This window comes from Muntiacus reevesi, chromosome 7 (genome assembly GCF_963930625.1).
Source record: "Muntiacus reevesi chromosome 7, mMunRee1.1, whole genome shotgun sequence".
Classification (NCBI taxonomy): domain Eukaryota; kingdom Metazoa; phylum Chordata; class Mammalia; order Artiodactyla; family Cervidae; genus Muntiacus; species Muntiacus reevesi.
This window is the reverse complement of record NC_089255.1, coordinates 27,468,451-27,494,762: the sequence shown is the minus strand read 5'-3', so window position 1 is coordinate 27,494,762 and position 26,312 is coordinate 27,468,451. Positions and strand designations below refer to the sequence as shown.

The following is a 26,312-nucleotide window of genomic DNA, read 5'->3' as shown; positions in this document are numbered from 1 at the left end:
CTGAGGAATCATAAGATGATTAGAAGATATAACAATAAATTGTCTTTCACTCTTTTGCAACTCAAAAAATAAAAAAATAAACCAGTAAGGGGAAAACCCTGGAGGTCCAGTGGTTAGAACTCTGCTCTTTCACTGCTGAAGGTGTGGGTTCAACTCCTCGTTGGGATTTCACAAGCCGCTGGCATGGCCAATAAATAAATAAATAAAAATAAACCAGTACAGATTTTCAGGTTGTAGCTAAACATGCTTAGAACAGGAGACAGAGGATGACCATATCAATAGCATGAGAAAAAAGGAGAATATAATCTGACCTAATGAACCTAGGAGAAAGAACCCAGGGTAGAAGGATGAACTTAACCTAAGCTGGATAAATTCCCAGGTTTATTAAAAAGTGAATGCAACTGTAGGTTGCCAAATGAGATTAATGTCTGGAGCAGCCTCTTTGCAAATCCTAAGGGTTTTAGATAATACTGAGGGAACTCTTTATGATCGCATACTATTTCTTTTCACCTACAATTAATTTATCTATTATCTTTTACTACAAAGGGCTTACTTGGAAACAAAACCCAGCTTAGTAGCACTGGAATGGTACCAACTCCCCTGACCGTTCATTTCATTAGCTAAGTCCTCCTCTATCTCCATTACACACGTGTGTTCCTGCTCAGATGATGAACCAGTCTTCAAATGCCTCTACCTGTCAGGCAGGTATCAGAGACAGAGCAATTTAACAGTTTAGGGGGAACTGTACTCCTCATGACCTACCAAAATCTTCTATGAAATCTTAATCATTCCTGGTTCAAATATGAAATTTTTATACTAAGAAGACTAATTTTGAACAGTTTAAATAAAATAATATAAAAGTATAAAAAAGAGAATAGTGACAGCCTTAATACCACAAGGCTACATATTTAAAAGTATTTTTTATACTTTATTTAAAGTATATATTTAAAAGTACTTAATTCACTCATAATTAAAGAGGTACAAATAAAAACTAGAGGTGCCATTTCACCTACTAAAGAAGAAATGTTAATATCGATAACACCTACTTTTGATGATAGGGAGCTTAGTATGTGTCCATACTCTTTATCGGTGGGTTTAAGTTGATGTATCTTAAAAATATATGTACCTTTAAAAAATATATATATATATATATGTACCTTTTGACCCACTGCTGGGAATTAAGGAATTTATCTGACCAGGGATCAAACCCATGCTCCCTGCAATAAAAGCAGAGAGTCCTAACCACTGGACTGCCAGGGGAGTATTAATTACACATTTTTATATTAAATACTATGATTATCTTTTTTCCTTTTTCTATCAGTGGAGTTACATGGTACGGATAGTTCTGTGATTTCCTGTTTTTCACTTAACATTTTATCTTGGACATCTCAGTACATAAAGATCTGCCTCTTCTGTTTGTAGTAGAAAAGTATTTTATTTATGTGTATACTATTATAATTTTATTTATGAGTATTTAAGTTATTTCCAGGTGTTTACTGCTTTATTGCAATGAACATCTTGTTCATATAAACTTGCACTCTCACTGCCAGTATATTTAAGTATACAAAGAGATAAGTATACATCTGTATAGATACATCTACACAGATCTATACAGTATATCTGTGCAGTATAACTCCACTGACAGAAAAAGGAAAAGACATAATCACAGGAAAAGAAGGGGATGACAGAGGATGAGATGGTTGGATGGCATCACCGACTCAATGGACATGAGTCTGAGCAAGCTCCGGGAAATGGCGAAGGATAGGGAAGCCTAGCATGCTGCAGTCCCTGGGGTCGCAGAGAGTCGGACACGACTGAACAACAACAGAAATACTTAATATAATGTGTAACTGAGACTTCCCTGGCAGTCCAGAGGTTAGGATTCCCTGCTTCTAATGCAGGGAGCCCAGGTTTGATCCCTGGTCAGGAAACTAAGATGCCACACCCCATGAGGCCAAAATAAATAAATGATAAAAAGCAAGAGAAAATGTGTACTTAAAAACTTCTGTAAGAATTCACAATAAAGTATCTATAGCAAGTTTACCTTGGGGGAGCAGAGGTGAGATGGGATACTTTACAGGACTTCTGCATTTTATATATATATATAAAAACATATATATTTACTTTTTATATTATTTTAATTCCTTTCATTCCAGAATATGTTTTTATATTTGAAAAATTCATCAGTTTGGAGATGTAATTTTTTTTTTTTTGAGATGTAATTTCTTATCAAATTACAAGTTTACTGCAATTTAAGTAAGTGATACCTAAAAGAAATCAATTCATTTCCATAACTTATTTCACAGATAAGGAATTTGAACATCAATTTCTTTAGCTTGCTGAACGAAGGCAGTGCTGTTCATGAAGTACTTTTGAGAATTAAAATGAAGGTGATCACAGATATTACAGAAAATTATATCTTCTTTTCAAAATTATCTTGGAAAAAAGCTCTAACTCTTACAGACCTTTTTTAAAACCACAGACCATGTAAAATTACTTTTTAATGTAACTAAATTGAGTCTTAACAATCAACTACAGAATAGATTCCTAAAACTTACCAAGTTGGGAATAGAAACAGCAGGAAAAGAAGCTGAGGAGTGAAAAGTGGAAAAGGGGTACAGAAAATAGAATTAGAGAAGGGAATAATATCTCTTAGTATAAGCAGGAAAAGGATGACTTTAGAGAGAGTGAGCCTCCACAGAAATACTGTACCTAACAGCTGGCTGTGTTCCCCTGTGATGGAGTTCTGACTCGGGTCTGAAAAACAAACAATTGAAAAGAAAAGAAAAATGAATGAACAAAACAAATAATTTCTTAAAAATCAGCAACAAAAGTCAACCAAGGAAATAAGCAAAAAAAAAAAATAATAATAATGCTCAAGAAACAGTAACGAAAGGATAATAAAAATATGACTATTATGAAAAATAATCCCACAGCTTCCTTAAAAAGTTAAACAGATTTGCCATGTGACTCATGGTACATACACAAAGGAACTGCAAACAGGGACTCAGATACTTGTAGAGCAATGTCTACAGCAGTGTTATCCACAGCAGCCAAGGGTGGAAATAATGCAAGTTACCTCCAAACATGAATGGGTAAACAAAATGTGGTATAGGTGGTCCTTGACTTACAAAGGCTTAAGATTTTTTGATTTCATGATGGTGCAAAAGCAATATGCATTCTGTAGAAACCATATTTCAAGTTTTGATCTTTTCTCAGGCTAGTGATATGCAGTACAATATTCTCTTGTGATGCTGGGCAGGGCAGCACGCAGCAACTCCCAGTCAGACACGTAATCAACAGGATAAACAACCATAACAACAATTCTGTACCCAGACAATCTGTTCTCTGCTTTCAGTACAGTATTCAATAAATTACATGAGATATTCAACACACAGTTATAAAATAGGCTTTGTGTTAGATGATTTTGCCCAATCTGTGGGCATAAGTATTCTGAGCTTAAGATAGGCTAGGCTAAATTATGATGTGTGGTAGGTAGGTATAGTAAATGCACTCCAAGTTACAGTATTTTTAATTTAGGAAGGGTTTATTGGGATGTAACCCCACTGTATGTCAAAGAAGATTTGTATATATACACACTGGGATATTATTCAGTCTAAAAAGGAATCAAGTTCTGATACACGCGCATATACCCTGAAAACATTACACTACGGGGAAAAAGCCAGAAGCAGAAGAACAAATACTGTATGATTCCATTTATATGAAATATCTAGAAAAGGCAAATTGGCAAATTTCCAAAGATAGAAAATAGGTTAGAGGTTAGCTGGGGACTGGAGGTGGAGTTGGGAATAGGATGTTATTATTTAATAAGTTGTAAAAGAATTTCAATCTAAAATAGAACTGGTGCATATAAAATGGCAAGACTCATCCATGTGCCCTCAGGAAAACAAAACTTAAAGACTAAGAGGCTGATTTCCCCAAAATGCCTGACTTACAGAAACAAAATTTTCTCAGATGATGGGGGGTTTATCAGAGGCCTCATTTCAACTCATTTCTGGTAAAGTTTTGCCAGAGGCATGAACAAGAGATGACCCAAGTTGGGTTACTCTCACAAAGTGGGCTGAACAGAACTTTGTGTGACTAGACTAATTCTGTCCTCTCAGGAAGTTTTCAAGGCTTATCTCTGTTTGTTTTTTATTTTAACTGACTTAAACTGGACTCTCCCCTCTTTACGTTCCCTGCCCATAAATACAACCTTTCCTAAACTTTGACCAGACTCATCTATAGCTTGCTAGTTTGCTTGTCCCAAATTACAACTCCCTATGCTATTACTGAATAAGCTCATCTTTTCTAGCTTGCCTCAGTTTACCTCGTCATTTAGGTCAGAGTACAGAGTTTCTTTTCTTTTTGACAACACTGCACAGCATGTGGAACTTCCCTGACTGAGAGACCAGGGATCAAACCTGTGTCCCCTGCAGTGGAAGCGTGGAGTCTTAACCACTGGACCACCAGGGAAGACCCAGAGTTTCTTTTTAAAAAAAATATTTTGGCCATGCAGTGCAGCTTGTGGGATCTTATTAGTTCTCTGAACAGGGATCAAACCCAGGCCCACTCACAGCAGTTGAAAGCATGAATTTCTAACCAATGGACCGTCAGAGAATTCCGAGAAGACACAGTTTCTCTGTTTAGGGTGGTGAGAAATTTTGGAAACACTGGCAATGGTTGCACAACACTGTGAATATATTTAATGTCACTGCACTAAAAAATGGCTAAAATGGTACAACGGCAAATTTTGTGTTATATATATTTTTCTATAATAAAAAGTAAATTAAAAAATAATCACACAAATTTAGCCAATCAATATTAGTTCCATAAAGTAGAAGAATGATTCAGGACCTATGACATGAATTACATTTTCTCTTTAATGATCAAAGAATATGTAGCCATAGCAGCTGCAAGTCAAGACATAAGTAAAGCATTCATTACTACCAGCGGATATGTTCTCATTTGACTTTAAGATAAAATGACTAAACTGGCTTTTATAAATATCTCTTTCTTCAGTATTCTGTGATAAAATTAGTGACAATAAACCAAGTTCTTAATCCAAAAGATACTGACAATTGCCAATTAACAACTTGCTTATTTCAAAGGCTTATAAAGCGTTAAAAGCTCAATAAGGAAAAGACTCTAAGCTCCACTTTCCTCAAAGGGTAAATCTCTTGAAATATAATAGAGAATTACATCTGGATTTCTTGAATGTGTTTGGGGAATGTATAATTATGGCTGATTTGTGTTGTTGTATGGCAGAAACCAACAATACATTGTAAAAATTAAAAAACAAAAAATAATATTAAAAAAATAATTTTAGACCAGGGGTCTATGAACAATGGGGAAAAAATTACATCTTCATTGTCACTAACCTCTAATTGAAGTCGAGTGTTTTTCTCAAATATGATGTAGGCAACAAACTATATAAAAAAAAATTACCGGTGATTTTGTCAACAATAACTGATATTTTCATATCACATTACAGTTGTATATACCTCATAATATCTTTTAGGTTTCACACTACTTTGAAATTATGGTAGTCATTACAGCGCCTGCTAGGTTTAAACAGGTTTAAGACTGCCAAAGAGGTCCAAGATACAAAAAACATTAAGAATTACTATTTTAAACAGAATTCAAATAACATTTTCCATGGTGTTTCTAAATATAAATGTATATACATAATTAAATCTAACACTAAGCAGCCCAGACAGGCAGACCCAATCAGAAACTATACAAATTCTGATTTCTGATGTATACAGTATATATTAGAGTATATTCTACATAATATAATCAAGGAAGACATAACACAGATATCTGATTCCTAGAACTAAAGTTTTAAATGGTATGTGAGCATTTAATGATATATTTTGAGAAGATTTTCTTCCATAATTTTGTTTTAAGAGAAATTTCAAATTTTTAAAAGATACTTTCCCCAACATGCTAGAAAATGACTTTTCAGTTTTTAACTTAAATCAGTTTTATTTCCTATCTAAATAAAGAATATGGCTTGTTTTTGTACATAAGACAAAAGTAGGACTAACAGTTCTATAACATATTAACATATCACACAAGCTCTCTCTCTCTGTCACACACACACTCACATACACACACACAGGATGAGCGGGTAACAGGTAGGAAGGCCAGGGGTCCCCAAAAGGCAGGAGGAAATAAACTGCAAGTGGTAGACTTGTTTTTTCCTTCTCTACACAAAATTAAAAGAAGTTTCTTTTAATTCTGTGTTGTAGACACCTGGTTCTGCAGGAACTTTTCTCAAACCTTGAGCTAAACAATGCATTTTTCTTATGGAAATGTTTTTCTTAAGCTATTTTAATGAAACTATGTATTTGCTTTGGGATCTGCCTTTCTTCAAAATGGTTCTGCCTCAGTTCATTTCAGTTGCTCAGTCATGTCCGACTCTTTGTGACCCCATGTACTACAGCACGCCAGGCTTCCCCGTCCATCACCAACTCCTGGAGCTTGCTCAAACTCATGTCCACTGAGTTGGTGATGCCATCCCACTATCTCATCCTCTGTCGTCCCCTTCTCCTCCTGCCTTCAATCTTTCCCCCCATCAGGGTCTTTTCCAATGAGTCAGCTCTTCGCATCAGGTGGCCAAAGTACTGGAGTTGCAGCTTCAACATCAGTCCTTCCAATGAATATTCAGGACTGATTTCATTTAGGATGGACTGGTTGGATCTTCTTGCAGTCCAAGACTCTCAAGAGTCTTCTCCAACACTACAGTTCAAAAGCATCAATTCTTCGGTGCTCAGCTTCCTTTACAGTCCAACTCTCACATCCATACATGACTACTGGAAAAACCATAGCCTTGACTAGATGGACCTTTGCTGGCAAAGTTATGTCTTTGCTTTTTAATGCGCTTTCTCTAGGTTGGTCATAACTTTTCTTCCAAGGAGCAAGTGTCTTTTAAAAATTTCATGGCTGCAGTCACCATCTGCAGTGACTCTGGAGTCCCCCAAAATAAAGTCTCTTATTGTTTCCACTGTTTCCCCATCTATTTGCCATGAAGGGATGGGACCGGATACCATGATCTTAGTTTTCTGAATGTCCGCCTAAGACTAACTTTTTTCTTTTCTCTAACCTTGGGCTAATAACAGCACAACAAACAAATATTCATGTCAATTGTTTTATGGCTAGGGATGACACACCTTGTGCCAGTCTATCTCAAAAATGCATACCGTGGGAGAGAAAGCAACAGTCAGCTGCTCACTCATGTCTGACTCTTTGCGACCCCATGGACTGTAGCCCACCAAGCTCCTCTGTCCAAGGAATTCTCCAGGCAAGAACACTGGAGTGGGTTGCCATTTCCTTCTCCGGGGGATTTTCCCAACCCAGGCATCAAAGCTGGGTCTCCTGCATTGCAGGCAGATTCCTTACCAACTGAGCCACCAGGGAAGCCCCTTGTGGGAGAGGGGCCTGGTGAAACTCCCTCAGCCGCGAGGTCTCTCTCTCATCTCATTAGCCACTTTCTAACAGAAATAAAACGCCTTGCTAAAAATTAGCAAGGGGCATTCTTTCTGCCCTCTTCTGATGTCTATGTCAGAAGCTTTCCCTATCTCTTTTACACTTGAATAAAATTCTGTTACACAAAAAGCTCCAAGTGGTCAAGCCTGGGCTCTGGCCTCAGATCGAAATCCTCTCCTCTGGAGGTCACAAATCCCATTGCAATACACAGCTCACGGCAACCACCTTTCACTATCATTACAGAAAAACAGGTATATAAGTAACATGAAAGAAGAGCAGAGAAAGAATCATATGATTTCAGAACCAGAAGAGCCTTGGTCATCATCTAGATATACTCCAGTGCTTCTAAAGGAAAAGTTGCAGAAAAGTTATTAGCATCATCTGTTTTCTTCCTAAAACTATACCAACAATCCTTCTGAAGATTCTGACTCCCAGATACTGTCACTAACAGGAATGCCTTTATCCGTCAGGTGTGCTGGGACAGAACAAAGCTGAGCACCTTGGATTTTAACATATATAACTGGCAAGATGAACGCTTGGGTTAATGAATGACCAAAGACACACCACACTATGACAAAAAAGAAAGGTTGGAGATACAGTCATGACGTTTTGACAACCTATGTTCATATTTCTTAATACTCTTAATTCTAATTTCCTTGTTCTAAAATAAAGTACAATAGCCTAAAACAAGTTATCTGGAATTGCCAGGACATGTATCTATGAAAAAAAAAAAAAATCTCAAATAACTCAGACAGAATAGGTATGATTTCAGAGGGGGTTATATAAATGACTTTTTCTTTAAAAGAATTACCACTTTCTTCACGGTATATTTTCTTGCCTTCTGAGATGTGCACACATGATTACATGCATTTTCTAGTTAAGCCAAGACTTTTCCCTTGAACATTCTCCTATACAGTCAATCCTCTATTTCTGAGGGATGGGGGTGGGAGTGGAGTGGAACCTACAAATTTGGAGGGCCAACTACACTACACCATTTTATATAAGGGATCTGAGCATCTGCGCATTCTGGTATTCCAGGGGTAGTACGGAGGGTACTGGAACCAATCCCACCTGGATTCTAATGGACGACTATATTTAAGATGAATAAAAATAACTCTACTGTGTAGTTCTTTACAAGTCTTTTCATGTATTATAATTAAAGGGACATAGGGCAATCTTTACTTGATACTTATTTGGTAATAAGAAGACTAACTCCTAAGGACCTGCAAATAAATGCTTCATTAATATATGTAAAAGCTGAAACAAGGGCAAATCTAGGGGTAAACAAGCTCATGAACCGACTGGAATGAAACTAGCTATGGTAGTAAAAAAAAAAAAATCACAATTGGTAAATGGGTTTATTAAGTTGAAGGGTGTTTCTGGGTATGCAATCCAAATTGTGTTCAACAATACTCTGAGATATGTCTGGGCACCTTTGTATTGTTCTGTATCTGAACTCTCCCATTCAACATTTTTTCTGTCTGTGTCACTAATGAGGGCACACCCAACCCAAGTTTGCCTAATACTGGGAGTTGTCCGAAATATTACTCAAAATGGTATCTGTTTTAACCAAATTACTTCTTGTAATAAGAACAATCTGCCAATAATGTAACTATTTTAACCCTTTGACGGCCTTCCTAAATTAAGCTATTTCTAAATCATAATACAACCAGATTATATACAAAAGCCTGTGAAACTCTATAGATAAAAGGACACTTCAAATACAAAATAGAAACATATACCTTTTCACAATGGGTAAATGGCATCAGAAAAGTGAACTGAAATTATTTCCTTGGAACTATAATGATACAGTGGTTTTATAAAATGGGCACTTGCTCAATATATTTGGTTTATCCTGGGCAAATGGTAAAAAGCAGAGATTTTATTTCTTGCCATGTGCCTCAGAGAATAGAGAGGAAAAAACAATGATTGTGGGTGGTATTCCCTTACAAAACTGCCTCTCTATAAACAGTTTTTCTGAAAAGACTTATTATCTCCTTTAGTTTGCCCACAGCAATAGTCTTTTTCTGAATTTCCTTTGATAATCATTTCATCTACCATTCTTGGCAGAGAATTTGAAGCAAATGAAAACTAATCTACATTGTGCATCTAAATATCACTGTACATTTTAGGCATTAAAGATAGAATCAGTAATTTCATTAAAATAACACAATCAATAATAGAAACTATTGCCTAAACATGTAGAAAAAGAAGTAGGCATGACCAAGGGCAGCAGAAATTATTTAAAGACACCAAATACCTGAAATCATCAGTCTTAACACATTTCTAATTTTTTCAATTCCAATTTTAAGAAAACCAAAGCAGCAGCAGCATCATAAGAAGCCATTTGGACTCAAAATTAGGTAAAGATGATTAAAGATGAAATTAAAGACAATTACTCTAACATTCATGTTTAAGATTCTGCCTCTATTTTGAGTAAGTTCTAATTTTGGTGGGAAACTTAGGAGGGAAAACAGGTTGATATAAAGTAAAATTTGAAAAACCTATCCTCTTTACATAGACCTTGAACTGACTGCAATGAAACTAAACAGAACTAAAAAAAATTCACATGTGATTAATTGGGTATAAATAAATAGATGGGTGAAAAAACCAGGCAATTTTAGGCAAAGTAATGGAAATGTAAAGCACTGCCTACAAAAAGTTACTAAATCATTAGTTATTTATACTTGGTGTGTATCCCATAAAGGAAAATCAAGAGATCCTTTTTGCTTTTTTTAAATGTAATAAAAATAAAACTTTTAAAAGACATTTAGAAATATCTGCCAAAAAAAGATGGTATCTACTGGGACACTGTTGAAGCCGAGTAGGACCCTGGAGGGGCTCCTGGGCATGGGAGTCTTTCAGTTCAGCCTCCATGACCTCCCTGAGTTCCAGAGGGCAGGGTCAAACAGTTGCCTGTCTGGGAAGGGAAGGGATGCAGAGTCAAGAGAGAACAGCCAGAAGACAACAGTGCAGCCTCGGAGCAGGGCATAAGAGCAGCTACACAAAGGCCTTAGAATGCGAATAAGCTTGGCATGTTTGGGAAACAATGTGACTAACATACAGAGAGTAGGAAAGTGGTTTTGAAAGAAAGAAAGGTCAGCAAATTAGGCGGCAGATACATCTTGTAGTCCTGCAGACTATGGGAAAGAGTATGATAAGAAAATGATAGGAAATAGCTGGAAAGGTTTTAAAGAGCAGCATGACAGGTCTGATTAACTTTTAGAAGGTGAAGGCTACTGGTTGAAGAGAGGACTGTAGCAGGAGCAAGAGTAGAAATGGGAGAACCAACTAGAAGTCCACTGTAGAAATCTTAGAAAGGTATGATTAGGACTGTAGTGAAGATGGTAAAAGTTGAGAGCCTGATGATATCTTCTGAAATGAGAGCTCATGAGTTAGTCTTCAAAGGTAATCTTCCTGTGACTTTAAGTTTTGTAGGCCTTTTCATTTTTCTATTCAATAAATATTTTGGGGGCACCTTCTACAGGTGAGCATTCCCTGATAGCTCAGTTGGTAAAGAATCCGCATGCAATGCAGGAGACCTCGGTTCAATGCCTGGGTCGGGAAGATCCACTGGAGAAGGGAAAGGCTACCCACTCCAGTATTCTTGGGTTTCTCTTGTGGCTCAGCTGGTAAAGAATCTGCCTGTAATGCGGGAGACCTGAGTTTGATCCCTGGGTTGGGAAGATCCCCTGGAGAAGGAAAAGGCTATTCTGGCCTGGAGAATTCCATGGACTGTACAGTCCATGGGGTTATAAAGAGTCAGACACAACTGAATGACTTTCACTCACTACATGTGAAACACTACTAATTACTAGAAATGTAACAATAAAATCCCTGCCATCAAAGAGCTTACATGTTAGAGAAGAGAAAAACAAACAAGCGAAGTGTCATGAGTAATAAGAAAACAAAAAAGAAAAGCAGAGTAAGAATAGAGAGGATTAGTGGGGGGATGGTTTGTGTGCTAATTTATAATTTAGACATTGAATCTAAAAAATGTCTGTCAGATAATGTGACATTTGACCAGAAACTTATCGGCAAGAAGAACACTGCAGGCAAAGGGAACAGTTAGTACAAAGACCCTGAAGCAGGAACCTGTTGGCTTAATCAATAAACAGCAAGGGAGCTAAGTTATACAACAGAATAGCAAGATAAAAGTGGTAAGATGTGGGATAAGAGATGGATGTGTGGCAGGGGCACAGATCATGTGGACATGATCTTGTTGGGACACAGTAGGGACTTTTACTTTGAGTGAGCAAGAAATCCATTGGAAGGTTTTGATTTATATTTTAATATGACCACTCTAGCTGGAGAACAGATTGCAGGAGGCAAGTTGAGGAAGCAGAAAATTGTTAGAAGGCTTTTACAATGGTCCCAGAAAAGAGAATGGTAGTGTGGATCAGCTCAGTGGTAGAGGAGGTGCTGAGAAGTAATCAGATGCTGGGTGTGTACTGATGGACGGATTCACAAGATTAGCATGCTGATGACTGCACATGGGAAAGGGGGAAAGGAAGGAGTCAAAGTTTTTTCCAACAATTACGTGAACAGAGATGCCATTTATTGAGCTGTGAAAGACTGAGAGAAGAGCAATGATGGTTAAGCTTAAAAGACACCTAAAACTGTTAGATACTGTGAGGAATAAAAGAATGAGTATATTTCTAACATTAAGAAGCTCATAATTTTGTTGAAGAGTCAAATTCAACATAAAAAACTAAAAAAAGAATCCCTCTCCCCTTCTGGGCATGAGATGATATAGTGAAGCCCATGTGGTTATGGAATCCAACACAGAGTCAGGGATCAAAGGGTAGAGATATTCGGAAGAGATAAAGATCACCTATGGAAGACAGTAAATATGGTTTAATTTTTTACTATCTGAAAATGTTTGGAACTATACTATTTCACTTTTGTTATTTTTATGTTTTGATTACTTCTGTAAGAATACAAGCATTCAGGGACTTCCCTGGTGGTCAGCTGGTTAAGAATCGCCCTTGTGATGCAGGAGATGCAGGTTCAATGCCTGGCTGGGGAACCAAGATCCCACATGCCATGGAGCAACTAAGTACCGCAACAAGGATCCCACACGCTGCAGCTAAGACCCGACACAGCCAAGTAAGTAAATATTATTAAAAAAAAAAAATGAGCACTCATAAATATTTATCATAATTTTATACTAAAGGTTTACTAAATTCATTTGTTCTAAACATCTTGGCAGGTTTTATATCTGCGGTTTCAGGTTATCAGGATGTGACTCCACCTTCTCTCTATACCCTCATCATTAACCCTGTTACCCAAAAGTTGAAGCATTTTATCAAACAGAATTTTCTTATGTCTGTGCTAGAATGTCTGTAACATTTCTTCAGAACTCTATGGTCCCTTTTTTTTAACAGGCTTAGAGCCTCTGCTTGGCAACGTTAAAATCTGCTGTGAGCAAAATTAAAATCATTTATATTACATCTATTTTTAGTTTATATTTTATTTATACAGTGGCAAGCATACTGAGATTTCATTTGGTGACAAAGTTTCCATATAAAGGAAACCAGAAAACCAGTGGCTCAATGTAAGAAAAAATATTAAATAATGCAAAAATGATATATAAAAATGTAAAAGTTATAAAGGTAGTCTCCAAGAGATTCAATTTAGGGAAATTTTCCTACTATCATCAAAGCAAGCCTACACAGAAACCCTGCAAGAAAGACTTATTCTCATGTTCCAAAAGAAACTCAGAAAACGGAAACGATTTGCCCAAGTGGTACAGCTGATAATCTATGGTACTGCCTTTAGTGCTGCAAGGCTCGAAAGGAGAAGAGCAACACGGATTGAGTGTAGTAGGAATTTTAAGTTAAAACTTTTAAAAACCTTAAAAATCATGGAGAACTCAAAATCACAGAAGAGGAATAAAGATGGGACATGTCTGGGATCATTTGCTTGGAAGGGTTGATCCCTTAAGAAAAGGCTTAAGACATCTAAAGGAGACAAAAAGTAACTGAAACTCTCTGTGTGGAAATATTAAAAAAAAGCAGTATTTTAGGTAAGAAAACAAGAGTGCAATATGCAAATGAAATGAATATCAGATTTATCAGAGGCCAAGAAGGTATAATTATTACCAGGCCACTGTAGTTTATCCATGTGCTAACAAGCATGATCTCTAGATGGTTGTTGTTAGTTCAACCAACACTCTGAATGCCTACTCTGTGTTAGGTGCTGTGATTGGCACTGAGACACCAGTAGTAACCCTTTCTTCTCAATAATCTGGAGAGAAAACATTCGAACAATTATGAAGACAATAAAAATAATTCTTATAGTATGGGTACAAATACTGTGGGAATCAAAAGGTAAGGAAAACAAAATAAAGTTGTGATCAGGGGTGGTCAATGGGATAACTGAGCTAAATTTTGAAGGATGGGTAGTTCATTAAAAAGCAGAATGTGTGAGAGAAAATGGACAAGGGGAGACACTCGAGTCAAAGAGATTGACAACAAGGACACAGCTAATGGAGAAATTCTGGAGATAACATGGGAAATATACACCTAATAACATACCTGTATAAAATATTAGGTACATACTACATCTAATCTATAATGTTACATAATGTTATTTTAGTCTATAATTGTTGTACAGTCATTAAGTCACATACAACTCTCTGTGACCACATGGACTGTACCAGGCTCCTCCATCTTCCACTATCTCCTGGAATTTGCTCAAATTCATGCCCACTGAGTTAGTGATGCTATTTAACCATCTCATCCTCTGCCACCCCGTTCTCCTTTTACCGTATATCCTTCCCAGCATGAAGGCCTTTTCCAATGAGTCTGCTCTTCACATCAGGTGGCCAAAGTATTGATGCTTCAGCTTCAGCATCAATCCTTCCAATGAATATTCAGGGTTGATTTCCTTTAGGATTGACTGGTTTGATCTCCTTGCTGTCCACGGGACTGTCAAGCATCTTCTCTAGCAATACAGTTAGAAAGCATTAATTCTTTGGCACTCAACCTTCTTTATGGTTAACTCACACCTGTACATGACTACTGGAAAAATCACAGCTTTGACTAGATGGACCTTTGTCAGCAAAGTGACATCTCTGCTTTTTAATATGCTCTCTAGGTTTGTCATAGCTTTCCTTCCAAGGAGCAAGGATCCTTTAATTTCATGGCTGCAGTCACTGTCCACAGGGATTTTGGAGCCCAAGAAAATAAAATCTGTCACTGCCATACATATATGTATTGTACCTAATATAAAATATATACCCATTTAACAGGAGAGGAGATTTTAAAAGTTGATTTAAAAAGTGGCTAAGATACGAAGCAGAACCAGTCAGAAGATGTGTTTCCAACTTCTGATTCTTCCCCTTTCTCATTCATCAAATGAGATGGCTTCCATACCAATCTCTTCTTTCCATCACACTGCCATCTATCTATTAGAGTCTCATTATTCACAGCCTGGACCATTAAAATAGTTTAATTAGTCTCCCAGCCACCAATTTTCCCATCTTCAAACAATCCTTCATTTTCCTTATTAATTTTGCCTTTATCAGCTTCTTTATTGTTTAAAAAACACTTTCAAAGACTTCCAAGTGAAAATGCAGGAGTGCCCAACCATTTTGTGAAGGGAAGATGGATTGTTCTCACTTCTTGTTTATATTTTGACATCATGTGGGGTGCTGATTCAAGTCTCTCCAAGAAAAGGAAAGGTCTGCATTTTGCAGGCTCTGTCTCTACTCCTACTGTGAATTTTCTGGTTGGGCATGGTAGTGCTAATGATGGTGGTAGCAGAGGTTAATGGCTTAAGCAGCCATAAATAGATACCAGTTTACAAGTTTGAATCCCTTGGCTTATAGTGTGAACTCCAAAAACCTGATCCTGGCTTTCAAGTTCCTTTATAATCTAGCACTGGTCTACTCTTAACTTTATTGTTTGTTGTTTTCAGTCATGAGCCCTCTGCTCCACATTACCTGGAATGCCTTGAGCCTTGGTTCTAGACACATGTATCTTTGTCTGTATCACATGTCATTGAAAGTTTCCCTGTCTACTGTCTCCACTTACCTGATTTCTACAGCTTTCAAAAGTCCAAATAAAATGCTGCTTCTCTCCTTAGCCCTACTCTGAGCTTTCATTTTCTAAATGATTTAATCTTCCTCTGAACTGTTGGATGTATGCTGCCTTGTATTATATTTTAACTAATCAATCTATTAATTCAACAAATAATTCTTAAGCTCCTGTAAGTGTCTGACTATATGCCAGGCAATGGGGGTTACACAGAGAAGCACAAACACAGTAGCTGCCCGTAAGGGACTTATAGCACACATGGGTAAGACAAGTATTACTAATAACAACAGGTGCTTAAAGTACTATATTAGGTGTTTATTAGGGATGTGGATAGCTTAGCAGGTAGAGTCCTGCTGCAATGCAGGAGACACAGGAGATGCAAGTTCGATCCCTGGGTTTGGAAGATCCCCTGCAGGAAGAAAATGGCAATCCACTCCAGTATTCTTGCCGAGAAAATCCCACAGAGAGAGGAGCCTGGCAGGCTGTGGTCCACGGGATTGCGGAGTTGGACACAACTGAAGCAACTGAGCACAGCACACACAGCACAGGAAGCGTCCATGTCATGTCACGTCACATCACGCCACGCCAAGCCACGCCACGACACGCAACAGGGAGGCCACGAGGGAAGAAGTGATGCTTGAGCTCAGTCTTCAAAAGAAGAGTAACTGTTGGCTTGGGATTTGAGGAAAGAACATTTCAGGAATATGAAACAAAATGTGTGGAAACAAGAAAGACATTCAAGAATATCTGCTATGGTGTTTAGTATGTATGAGCAATAGATAGGAAGGCAGTTAAATTAGGATATTCTAGATAATGAAGGTATATGTATGACCTGCCAAACAGTATAGGCTTTATTCTGCAGATATTGGGGAAGATATTACTGGGTTAACTTAAATGAGGAAGTAAAAGAATGAGATGTATTAATATATTAGAGAAAACTTCTCCTGGTAGTAACTGTAATAGCCGGCTTTTGGAGGCTAGACATGAAATAACAATGGACTTATTCTGAACCAGTGCAGTCACAGTGAGAGCAGGGAGATGGGGACTGACTTGAAAAATATTTAGGAGACGAAGTAAGCAACAACTGGTAGGAAAGAGGAAGAAGGAGAGCTGGAGGAGAGAGACTAGACAGTTTCATACTTAGTGGGAAGGTTTAAATAAAGTAGAAAAGACAAGAGAGAGGAGGCAAGGGAATTCCCTGGTGATCCAGTGGTTAGGGCTCCATGCTACTACAGCTATCGGCTTGGGTTCAATCTCCAGTATGGGAACTAAGATCCCACAAGCTGAGTGGCATGGCCAAAATCTTTTTTTTAAAAAAAGAGGCAGCAAGAGAATCTCGGCAGAATCATGTACAGATGAGCACTGATAAGAAGGAAGAAGGTAAAGGGTAAGTATGAAAACAGATGGTGCTAAGAATTGGCGAAGAGGTGTTTTGGAAATACATCCTTTATTTAAACTTATATACACTTGCTTATTCAGCTTATATGCAGAGTACATAATGCGAAATGCCAGGCTAGATGAATCACAAGCTGGAATCAAGACTGCCAGGAGAAATATTAACAACCTCAGATATGCAGATGATACTACTCTAAGGGCCAAAAGCAAAGAGGAAGAACTAAGAAGCCTCTTGATGAGGGTGAGAGGTGAAAAGAAAGGCTGGCTTAAAACTCAACATTCAAAAAACTAAGATCACGGCATTCGGCCCCATCACTTCGTGGCAAACAGATGGGGGAAAGACGGAAACAAAGATAGCTTTTTTCTTGGACTCCAAAATCACTGTGGACAGTGACTGCAGCCATGAAATTAAAAGACACTTGCTCCTTGGAAGGAAAGCTACATGCTACAGTCCGTGGGGTCGCAGAGTCAAACACAACTTAGTGAATAAACAACAACTGCCAAATCATCAGTCATCTGCTGAACATAAGAGAATAGAGGGTTGGGGGTACTTAATGAGCATTTTAAGTTTTGTGAGGAACTTCAAGAAAAGAGTTTAACGAGGATCACACAGAACTTTTGAAAAGTGTTAACAGTATAGTTGAGGTGGAAAAGATTAGGAAAAGAAAACAGAACAGGATAAAATAAAATGAATCATTGATACCTTATGTCCTTCTTTGGCTTTATGGATGATCCAAATTATTTTTCATGTACTGTAGAAAAACATATTTCATGTTTTCTTCATTTTTAAAAATTTAAAGGTTTGGGGAGAATAAGGCCCAACAATACAGACTACCTCCTTAACAAAAAGGGATGAGAACTGACCTGAACATCCGAATTGTAAAGAGCCACAGAACTAAGGAACTAAGGAGCTGAAGTGTTGCATTATGGAGACTAAGAGAACATGGTAAACGTTTCTGGTATTTTAAGAGCCAGTGTTGATTTTATGTCACTGGTAAAAAAGATAATTGCTTAATGCAAGCTGAATTTAACATTTTCTAGATTTTCAAACATACAGAGAAGTTAAAATAGAAACTCTTGTACAAACTGCACTTTAAAAAGTCTGTTTCTAATGCATATGTCTGTGAAAATACACATGCACATACACTTACCTTTTGACTATTAGTAAATGTGTAATGGTCCTCCATAATCCATTTCACTCCCACCTTGCCCAGTCCAAAGCAACTACTAATCTACTTTCTGTCCTCATAAATTTGCCTTTCTGGACATTTCATACAAGAGAAATCATATGTGGTCTCTAGTGATGGGCTTCTTTTATTTTTTATGTTTTCAGGGTTCATATATATTGTAGCAGATAGCTGAGAAAAGAAGAAAAGCTAAAGACAAAAGAGAAAAGGAAAGATATACCCATTTGAATGCAGAGTTTCAAAGAATAGCAAGGAGAGATAAGAAAGCCTTCCTAAGTGATCAATGCAAAGAAATAGAGGAAAACAATAGAAAGGGAAAGACTAGAGATCTCAAGAAAATTAGAAATACCAAGGGAACATTCATGCAAAGATGAGCACAATAAAGGACAGAAATGGTATGGACCTAACAGAAGCAGGAGATATTAAGAAGAGGTGGCAAGAACACACAGAGTTGAAAGTTAAGTTGCTCAGCTGTGTCTGACTTTTTGCGATCCCATGGACTGTAGCCTACCAGGATCCTCCATCCACGGGATTTTCCAGGCAAAAGTACTGTAGTGGGTTGCCATTTCCTTCTCCAGGGGATCCTCCCAACCCAGGAATCGAACCCGGGTTTCCCACATTGTAGGGAGACGCTTTACTGTCTGAGCCACACACAGAACTATACAAAAAAAATCTTAATGACCTAGATAACCATGATGGTGTGATCACTCACCTAGAGTCAGACATCCTGGAATGTGCAGTCAAGTGGGCCTTAGGAAGCATCACTACAACAAAGCTAGTGGAGGTGATGGAATTTCAGTTGAGCTATTATTTCAAATCCTAAAAGATGATGCTGTGAAAGTGCTACACCCAATATGCCAGCAAAACTGGAAAACTCAGCAGTGGCCAAAGACTGAAAAAGGTCAGTTTCATTCCAATGAAAGGTCAATTTCATTTCAATCCCAAAGAAAGGCAAGGCCAAAGAATGTTCAAACTACTGTACAACTGTATTTCAACGGTATGTGAACCATGAACTTCCAGATGTTAAGCTGGATTTAGAAAAGGCAGAGGAACCAGACATCAAATTGCCAACATCCATTGCTGCTGCTGCTAAGTCGCTTCAGTCGTGTCCAACTCTGTGTGACCCCACAGATGGCAGCCCACCAGGCTCCCCTGTCCCTAGGGTTCTCCAGGCACAACATCCATTGGATCATCGAAAAAACAAGAGAGTTCCAGAAAAACATCTACTTTTGCTTTATTGACTACGCCAAAGTCTTTGACTGTGTGGATCACAACAAACTGTGGAAAATTCTTAAAGAGACTGGAATACCAGACCACCTGATCTGCTTCCTGACAAATCTGTATGCAGGTCAAGAAGCAAGAGTTAGAACTGGACATGGAACAACAGACTGGTTCCAAATCAGGAAAGGAATATGTTAAGGCTGTATACTGTCACCCTGCTTATATAACTTATATGCAGAGTACATCATGCGAAATGCTGGGCTGGATTAAACACAAGCTGGAATCAAGATTGCCTGGAGAAATATCAATAACCTCAGATACGCAGATGACACCACTCTTATGGCAGAAAGCAAAGAAGAACTAGAGCCTCTTGATGAAAGTGAGAGAGGAGAGTGAAAAAGCTGGGTTAAAATTCAACATTCAGAAAACAAAGATCATGGCATCTGGTCCCACCACTTCATGGCAAATAGATGGGGAAACAGTGACAGACTTAATCTTTTTGGACTTCAAAATCACTGCAGATGGTGACTGCAGCCATGAAATTAAAAGACACTTACTCCTTGGAAGAAAAGCTATGACAAACATAGACAGTATATTAAAAAGCAGAGACATTACTTTACCAACAAAGGTCCATCTAGTCAAAGCTATGGTTTTTCCAGTAGTCATATATGGATGTGAGAGTTGGACTATAAAGAAAGCTGAGCATCGAAGATTTGATGCTTTTGAACTGCAGTGTTGAAGAAGACTCTTGAGAGTCCCTTGGACTGCAAGGAGATCCAATCAGTCCATCCTAAAGGAAATCAGTCCTGAATATTCATTGGAAGGACTGATGATGAAGCTGAAACTCCAATACTTTGGCCACCTGATGCGAAGAACCAACTCATTGGAAAAGATCCTGATGGTGGGAAAGATTGAAGGCAGGAGGAGAAGGAGATGACAGAGGATGAGATGGTTGGATGGCATCTCCAACGCGATAGACATGAGTTTGAGTAGGCTCCAGGAGTTGGTGATGGACAGAGAAGCCTGGCGTGCAGCAGTCCAGGGGGTCACAAAGAGTCGGATACAACTGAGCAAGTGAACTGAACTGACCTGACCTGTATTTCATTTGTTTTCACTGCCAGATAATACTCCATTATATGAATATACCACATTTATCTCTTCATCAGTGGACATCTGGGTTGTTTCTATAATTGGGGCTATCACGGATAGTGCTCCAATGAACATCCCTCTACAATTTTTGGTGTGGACATATATTCTCATTTTAAGTATATACCTAGAGGTGGAATTGCTGGATCATATGGTAAGTCTATATTTAACTTCTTGAAGAACTGCCAAACTGTTTTACAAAGTGTCTGCACCATTTTGTTCCCACAGAAAATATATCGGGGTTTCAACTTCTCCACATTCTTGTCATCGCTTGTTACGGTCCGTCTGTTTTATCAGAACCTCCCCAGCGGATGTGAAGTGGCACCTTGCTGCGGTTTTGATGTGCATCTCCCTGATGGTTAAAGTGCTTAAATGTGCTTAGTCAGCACCTTATCCTTTCCTCATCTCCATCTGGAAACCTCTTAGCTCTTTCCTCCCATAATTTTGAGGTTTTGCTTAGACTTATTTAGTACTTTTACATCATAAATATTATTGAATTGTTCCCTGAAGTATGTCCCTTTTTTATGTCCTTATTTAGCATAACATTCCCAGACAGTCTTATCATTTTCTTTTTCTATCCCTTTCATTTTGTGATCTGTGCTCTGGCTCATTTATTTGGTTAAAAACCTTTCTTAAATATTCTCTAGTTATGTGGGTAATGCACTCTCTAAAGTTACTATTCTGAATATCATACTGTAATTTGGAAGCCTCCAAAATGAATCCCTGGAGTTCAAAACTTTACCTGGACAAGCCTAAGTGTGTTCTTTACAACACTGATCTTCCCTGGAATATCAATCTGCACAATTAACTTTATCTTTAGCTCAGGAGTTTTAAAAAAATATCTTTAATTACTACGTCTCTTCCATTTGTTCCTTTTTCTGTAATTTGTATTAGCCACATTAGGTGTCCTCTTCCAAGTCTCTTTCCTATCCTATCTATCCTCAATCTATCTTCCAAGTTTCTTATCCCTTTTTCAATCTGTATTTTTAACTCTGGGCTTTGAATCTTCCAGGCCAATAAATGATCATACTCATTTAATCCTTTATTCAGTAATTAGGTACTGAGTGCTTATTATGTACAAGACTGTTCTAGACACGGGCACTGACAGCAGTCAATGTACACAACAGAAAAAATTCCTGCTTTTATGGTGTTTACATTCTAGCGGAATTTTTTTTAAGTGCATGTGCATGGATTGCAAGTCAGGTAGTAACAAGTATTTAGCAGGGAAATCATATCTTTTGCTCCCTAAGTCTTTTTTTGTACTTCACTTGAACTTAATTGCTCCTCCTGTTTATTATTTTCATATTCAAGTTACTGTCTTCTCTGGCCTTTCTATTTAGTTTGTCTGTTGCACTGTTTACTCTAGGTGCTTTTTTCTCTTTCTGGTTTCCTGCCTTCCCCAGATGGGCTCTTTTTCTATGTTGCTTCAGAGGGGCTTAGGTTTCATTGTTGGAGCATCATGAGTGGTAGCAGTCTCAAGACGACAGAAAGGCAAAGCAGCCTCTACACCAGCAGATGGGCAGGGCAGCAGGCCAGTCACTAGCCCTCTCGAGGCCCTGGAGAAAGGCTGCCGACTCTCAGGTCTCCTTACATCTCCCAGACTCAGAGACAGGGAGATAACAGTCCCCTAGCTCTTTCCGCTTCTTCCCATTAGGGGAGTCCAAGGATCTTTACCAAGCCAAGCTCTTTTTCTGGATCTGCCACTCTTATCCTCACTCTGAGGATCTTGTCCAGCCCTTGAGGAGCAAGTCCTGGGTCAGCTCTCCCTGAAAGAGCTCCCACAGAGCTGAGGCCTCACTTGCCTCTAAGTGTTCATCAGATCCAGGGGTCATGTGACTCAAGAGTGGCAGGCACAAGTTGAAATTAGTAACAGAGACATAGGGAGATTTCACCTTCCCAAAACCCTCTCTGAAAAGTAAGTTCTAGTTACAGACTAATCCTAAAATCACTCAAATCTTGGCAAAGAAGTCAGCGTTTTAAAAGCTTCTGGAAAGTCCAGAAGCTTTTATCATGTTCAGCTTGATGTGGCTTGTATCATGTTCAGCTACTGCCCTAAATGTTAAGCTCTGTGAAATAATGTTAGTTGGATTTTAAAGGATATTGACTAAACGGATGAATCTCAAATTATGTTTTATAAAAGCAGTCAGAGGGAAAAAAAAAAGCAGAGAAAAGAAAGTATATACTATATGATTCCATTAGTAAAAAATTATAGGAAATACAAACTAATGTACTGTAGTGACAGAAAGCAGATGAGTGATTGTCTGGGGACCAAAGAATTAGGTAAGTAAGTTATAAAAGGGTAGAAGAAAGTTTTGAAGGTGATGGAAATGTTCATTATCTTGACCATGATAACTGTTATAGGAGTGTCATGTTAAAGCTCAAATTGTATACCTTAAATATATGCAGTTTATTTTATTCCAATTATACCTCAATAAAACTTCAAAAGAAGCATTGATTGGGAAAATTTTTTGTTGTACTAAGGATTGATGTCCCAAGATATAAAGAACATCTAAAAATAAAAAAGACCAGTAGGTAAGGGAAATGAACAGAAAGTTACCGAACTTTTTTGAGTTTGAAATTTTCCATAAGAAAAAAATACAGAGAATTTTGAAATAAAACACTGTCCTTCACCCTCATATAATACACAATACAGTGGAAGAGATAAAAATATAATTAAAAAATCAAAGCACATGCAAAGCATATTTGAGTGGTGATGGATACTGAATGACAGAATAATCAAAGTTGGGACAGAGGATTAGGCAAGTCACCTTGAAAGAATGAGCATGAACCTATTCTTGAGGTGATGTGAGTTTGTGCAATTTTTTAATGGCAGACAGGCAGTAGAAAGGGCTTCCCTGGTGGTTCAGTGGTAAAGAATCTGCCTGCCAATGCAGGAGATGTGGCTTCAACCCCTGGGTCGGGAAGGCCCTCTGCAGAAGGAAATGGCAACCCTCTCCAATATCCTTGCCTGGGAAATCGCATAGACAGAGGAGCCTGGCAGGCCACAGGGTCGCAAAAGAGCCAGACACGAATGGAGCAACTTAGCACGCACACACTCCCTTGTTGTTGTTTAGAACTATGGGATTCTTCAGGCAAGAATATTGGAGAGGGTTGCCATTTCCTTCTCCAGGAGATCTTCCCGACCCAGAGACTGAACATGCATTTCTTATGTCTTCTGCCTTGGCAGGCGGGTTCAGAAAGAAGAAAAGAATTCAAATGAAGAAAAATATATGGACAAAGGCAATGTGGTGGTGGAAGGATGAAGACAGCGTTTGAAAAGGACTCTTACAGGTTCACCATTTCTAATACAACTATGGAAATCTCTAGTCACAAAAAGCTTATATGAAGCAGAGTAAAGAACACATAGGAAAGGAAATGAGATACAATTCAGTGTATGAGGATTCAAAATAGATCAATATCAATTATGCTATTTATGAACCATATCAATCTTGGCCATGTCTATGCTCTACCTATATTAGTATTTTTCTTTAAATAGACTTGTGTTTTTAGCTGTATTCTAAGTTATAAGATCCATGAAATGGAATATTACAATTGTTTCTAATACACTAAAATAAATGCATCTTTCATACCTTTATCAGCATGTTTATTCTTAAAGTTATTTAAAACTGTAATTCTTTCACTTACTCCATATGCCCATTTTCCCCCTTTAGTCTTTAAGGCTCCTATTCCCATGTCACTGATAAAGTGCATTTCCCTCAAAAGTTAAGGGGTAGAGGACTATTAAAAGACCATCAGATTGAGCCAGATTCCTAGCCTGCTCATATCTCTCAATTTTTAGCATCATTTGAAAGAATATCCTACATTTGGAAATACTCTATGCCAAATAAAAAAGCAATCCCACACACAGAAAGTTAAAAGCTACAAGTAACTTTCAACTAATTTTGAGAAATCCACAGACAAAAAGAAACAGAATCTAAGAAGAATTAGTCACTACTGAAAAAGTAGAGCAGATGACTTTAGAAAACATAACATGTTTTAACATGTGTTTAAAGCAGAGAGACGGTGGTGTGATGAAAAGAAAAACAGCTTTAAAGTCACGGACCTTGCTTTGAATTTCACTTCTACCACTTAAAAGAACTATTTAATTTCTTGGCACTTCACTTTCCTCATCTCTAAAATGGTGATTAACTGTTCCCTGCCTTGGTGGTTGTCAGGATTAAATAAGCCAATATTCATAAAGCACCTGGCATATATTAGGTGCTGTACAAAATTAAATCAATTCTACTCTGGTATATTGCCTGTGGGGCAAAAGCAGCAGCGCACAAAGAGAGCTGGTACATCAAGCAAGGAAAATCTGGGGAGCTAGATTCTAAAAAAAAAAGAAAATCAGTGATAAATTGTGAATCACCATATTGTACACCTGTAACATATAATATTGTACATCAACTATACTTCAACTAAAAAACCCTCAATATACAAAAAAAAATGGTGATAACAGTAGTGAAATGGAGAATGAAAGTGTTGGTCACTTTCATTGTCTGAGTATAACATGAAAACGACCAAGAAGGGTTAATGATTTAAACAAAGTTTTAAGATGTACAGAGCTGAAAGCAGTCAGTCTCAAATTTGTATTCTTATATTAGGGTCTCAAGAATATGTAAAAAAACATGGTGAAAAGAATGTTGTTTCAGGGAGGTGTTAGTCTTTCTGACAATGAATACTGGTGGTGGCAGAGACGCAGAAAAACGTGCCTCATGAAGCTGAGTTTAAAAACAAACTTTTGACACTGAGATTTTAAAACATGCAGGTCTGAAAGTGTTAGCTGGGTTGATATAAAATCCCATGTGAATAGTTAAAAAGCTTTTAAATATTTACTACAGAAAAGATTTTATCAATACAAGGAAGCTCTTTAGTTGTAGACATAAGCAGAACTAATGTTTAGGTTACAATCTAACATTTTGAGGGTTCTTAATAAAATTTAAACTTCACTTAACTCATGCAATTTGGGTTGCTGCTGCTGCTAAATCGCTTCAGTCGTGTCCGACTCTGTGTGACCCCATAGATGGCAGCCCACCAGGTTCCCCCGTCCCTGGGGTTCTCCAGGCAAGAACAGTGGAGTGGGTTGCCATTTCCTTCTCCAATGCATGAACGTGAAAAGTGAAAGTGAAGTCGCTCAGTCGTGTCCGATTCTTAGCGACCCCGTGGCCTGCAGCCTATCAGGCTCCTCCGTCCATGGGATTTTCCAGGCAAGAGTACTGGAGTGGGGTGCCATTGCCTTCTCCAGCAATTTGGGTTACTAAGAGTTAATGTTTGAAGATGCTCTTCAATACCAATATTAGATTCTCTTCCTTGGAGAAGGAAATGGCAACCCACTCCAATATTCTTGTCTGGAGAATCTCATGGACAGAGGAGTCTGGAGGGCTACAGTCCACAGGGTTGCACAGAATCAGAAATGACTGAAGCAACTTAGCATGCATACACATCCTTAATACTCTGTCTTCCCGGACCAACCCATCTTACACTGTTCCTTTCCTTCCTTTTTTCCTCTCTGCCTTCTTCTCCTCTTAGTTTCTTCTTCTCGCCTTTCTTAAAAAAAAAAAAAAAAAAAAAAAAAAGATTTCCTTCTTTCCTGCTATGGGTTCATTTCTGAAAACCTCCTTAGAAATCTTCCAATCTGCTATCTGTATCAACTGAACGCAACTTCAGATGTTGAAATCCATTGACATTGTAAAATCTGATGAGGAAATTCCCTGGCGGTCTAGTGGTTAAATTTGCACTTTCACTGTGGAGGCCCAGGTTTAATCCTTGGTCTGGGAACTAAGTACCCACAAGCCTCACAATGTGGCAGGAAAAAAAAAGAAATCTGATG

At 38.0% G+C, this 26,312-nt stretch overlaps 1 protein-coding gene across 3 annotated transcripts in view; it reads right to left on the bottom strand.

Moving 5' to 3' along the window:
• The window catches only part of SLC12A6 (solute carrier family 12 member 6), an 87,375-nt gene that overhangs the window by 32,397 nt on the left and 28,666 nt on the right, over positions 1 to 26,312 (bottom strand). For 2 of the 3 annotated variants that reach the window (XM_065940018.1, XM_065940020.1), the window contains exon 2: positions 2,713 to 2,757. The exons of the other annotated variant lie outside the window; for it this stretch is intronic. In XM_065940018.1, coding sequence (XP_065796090.1) covers positions 2,713 to 2,757 — 45 coding nt within the window. The remainder of the gene's footprint in view (positions 1 to 2,712; positions 2,758 to 26,312) is intronic. 3 annotated transcript variants of the gene reach the window in all.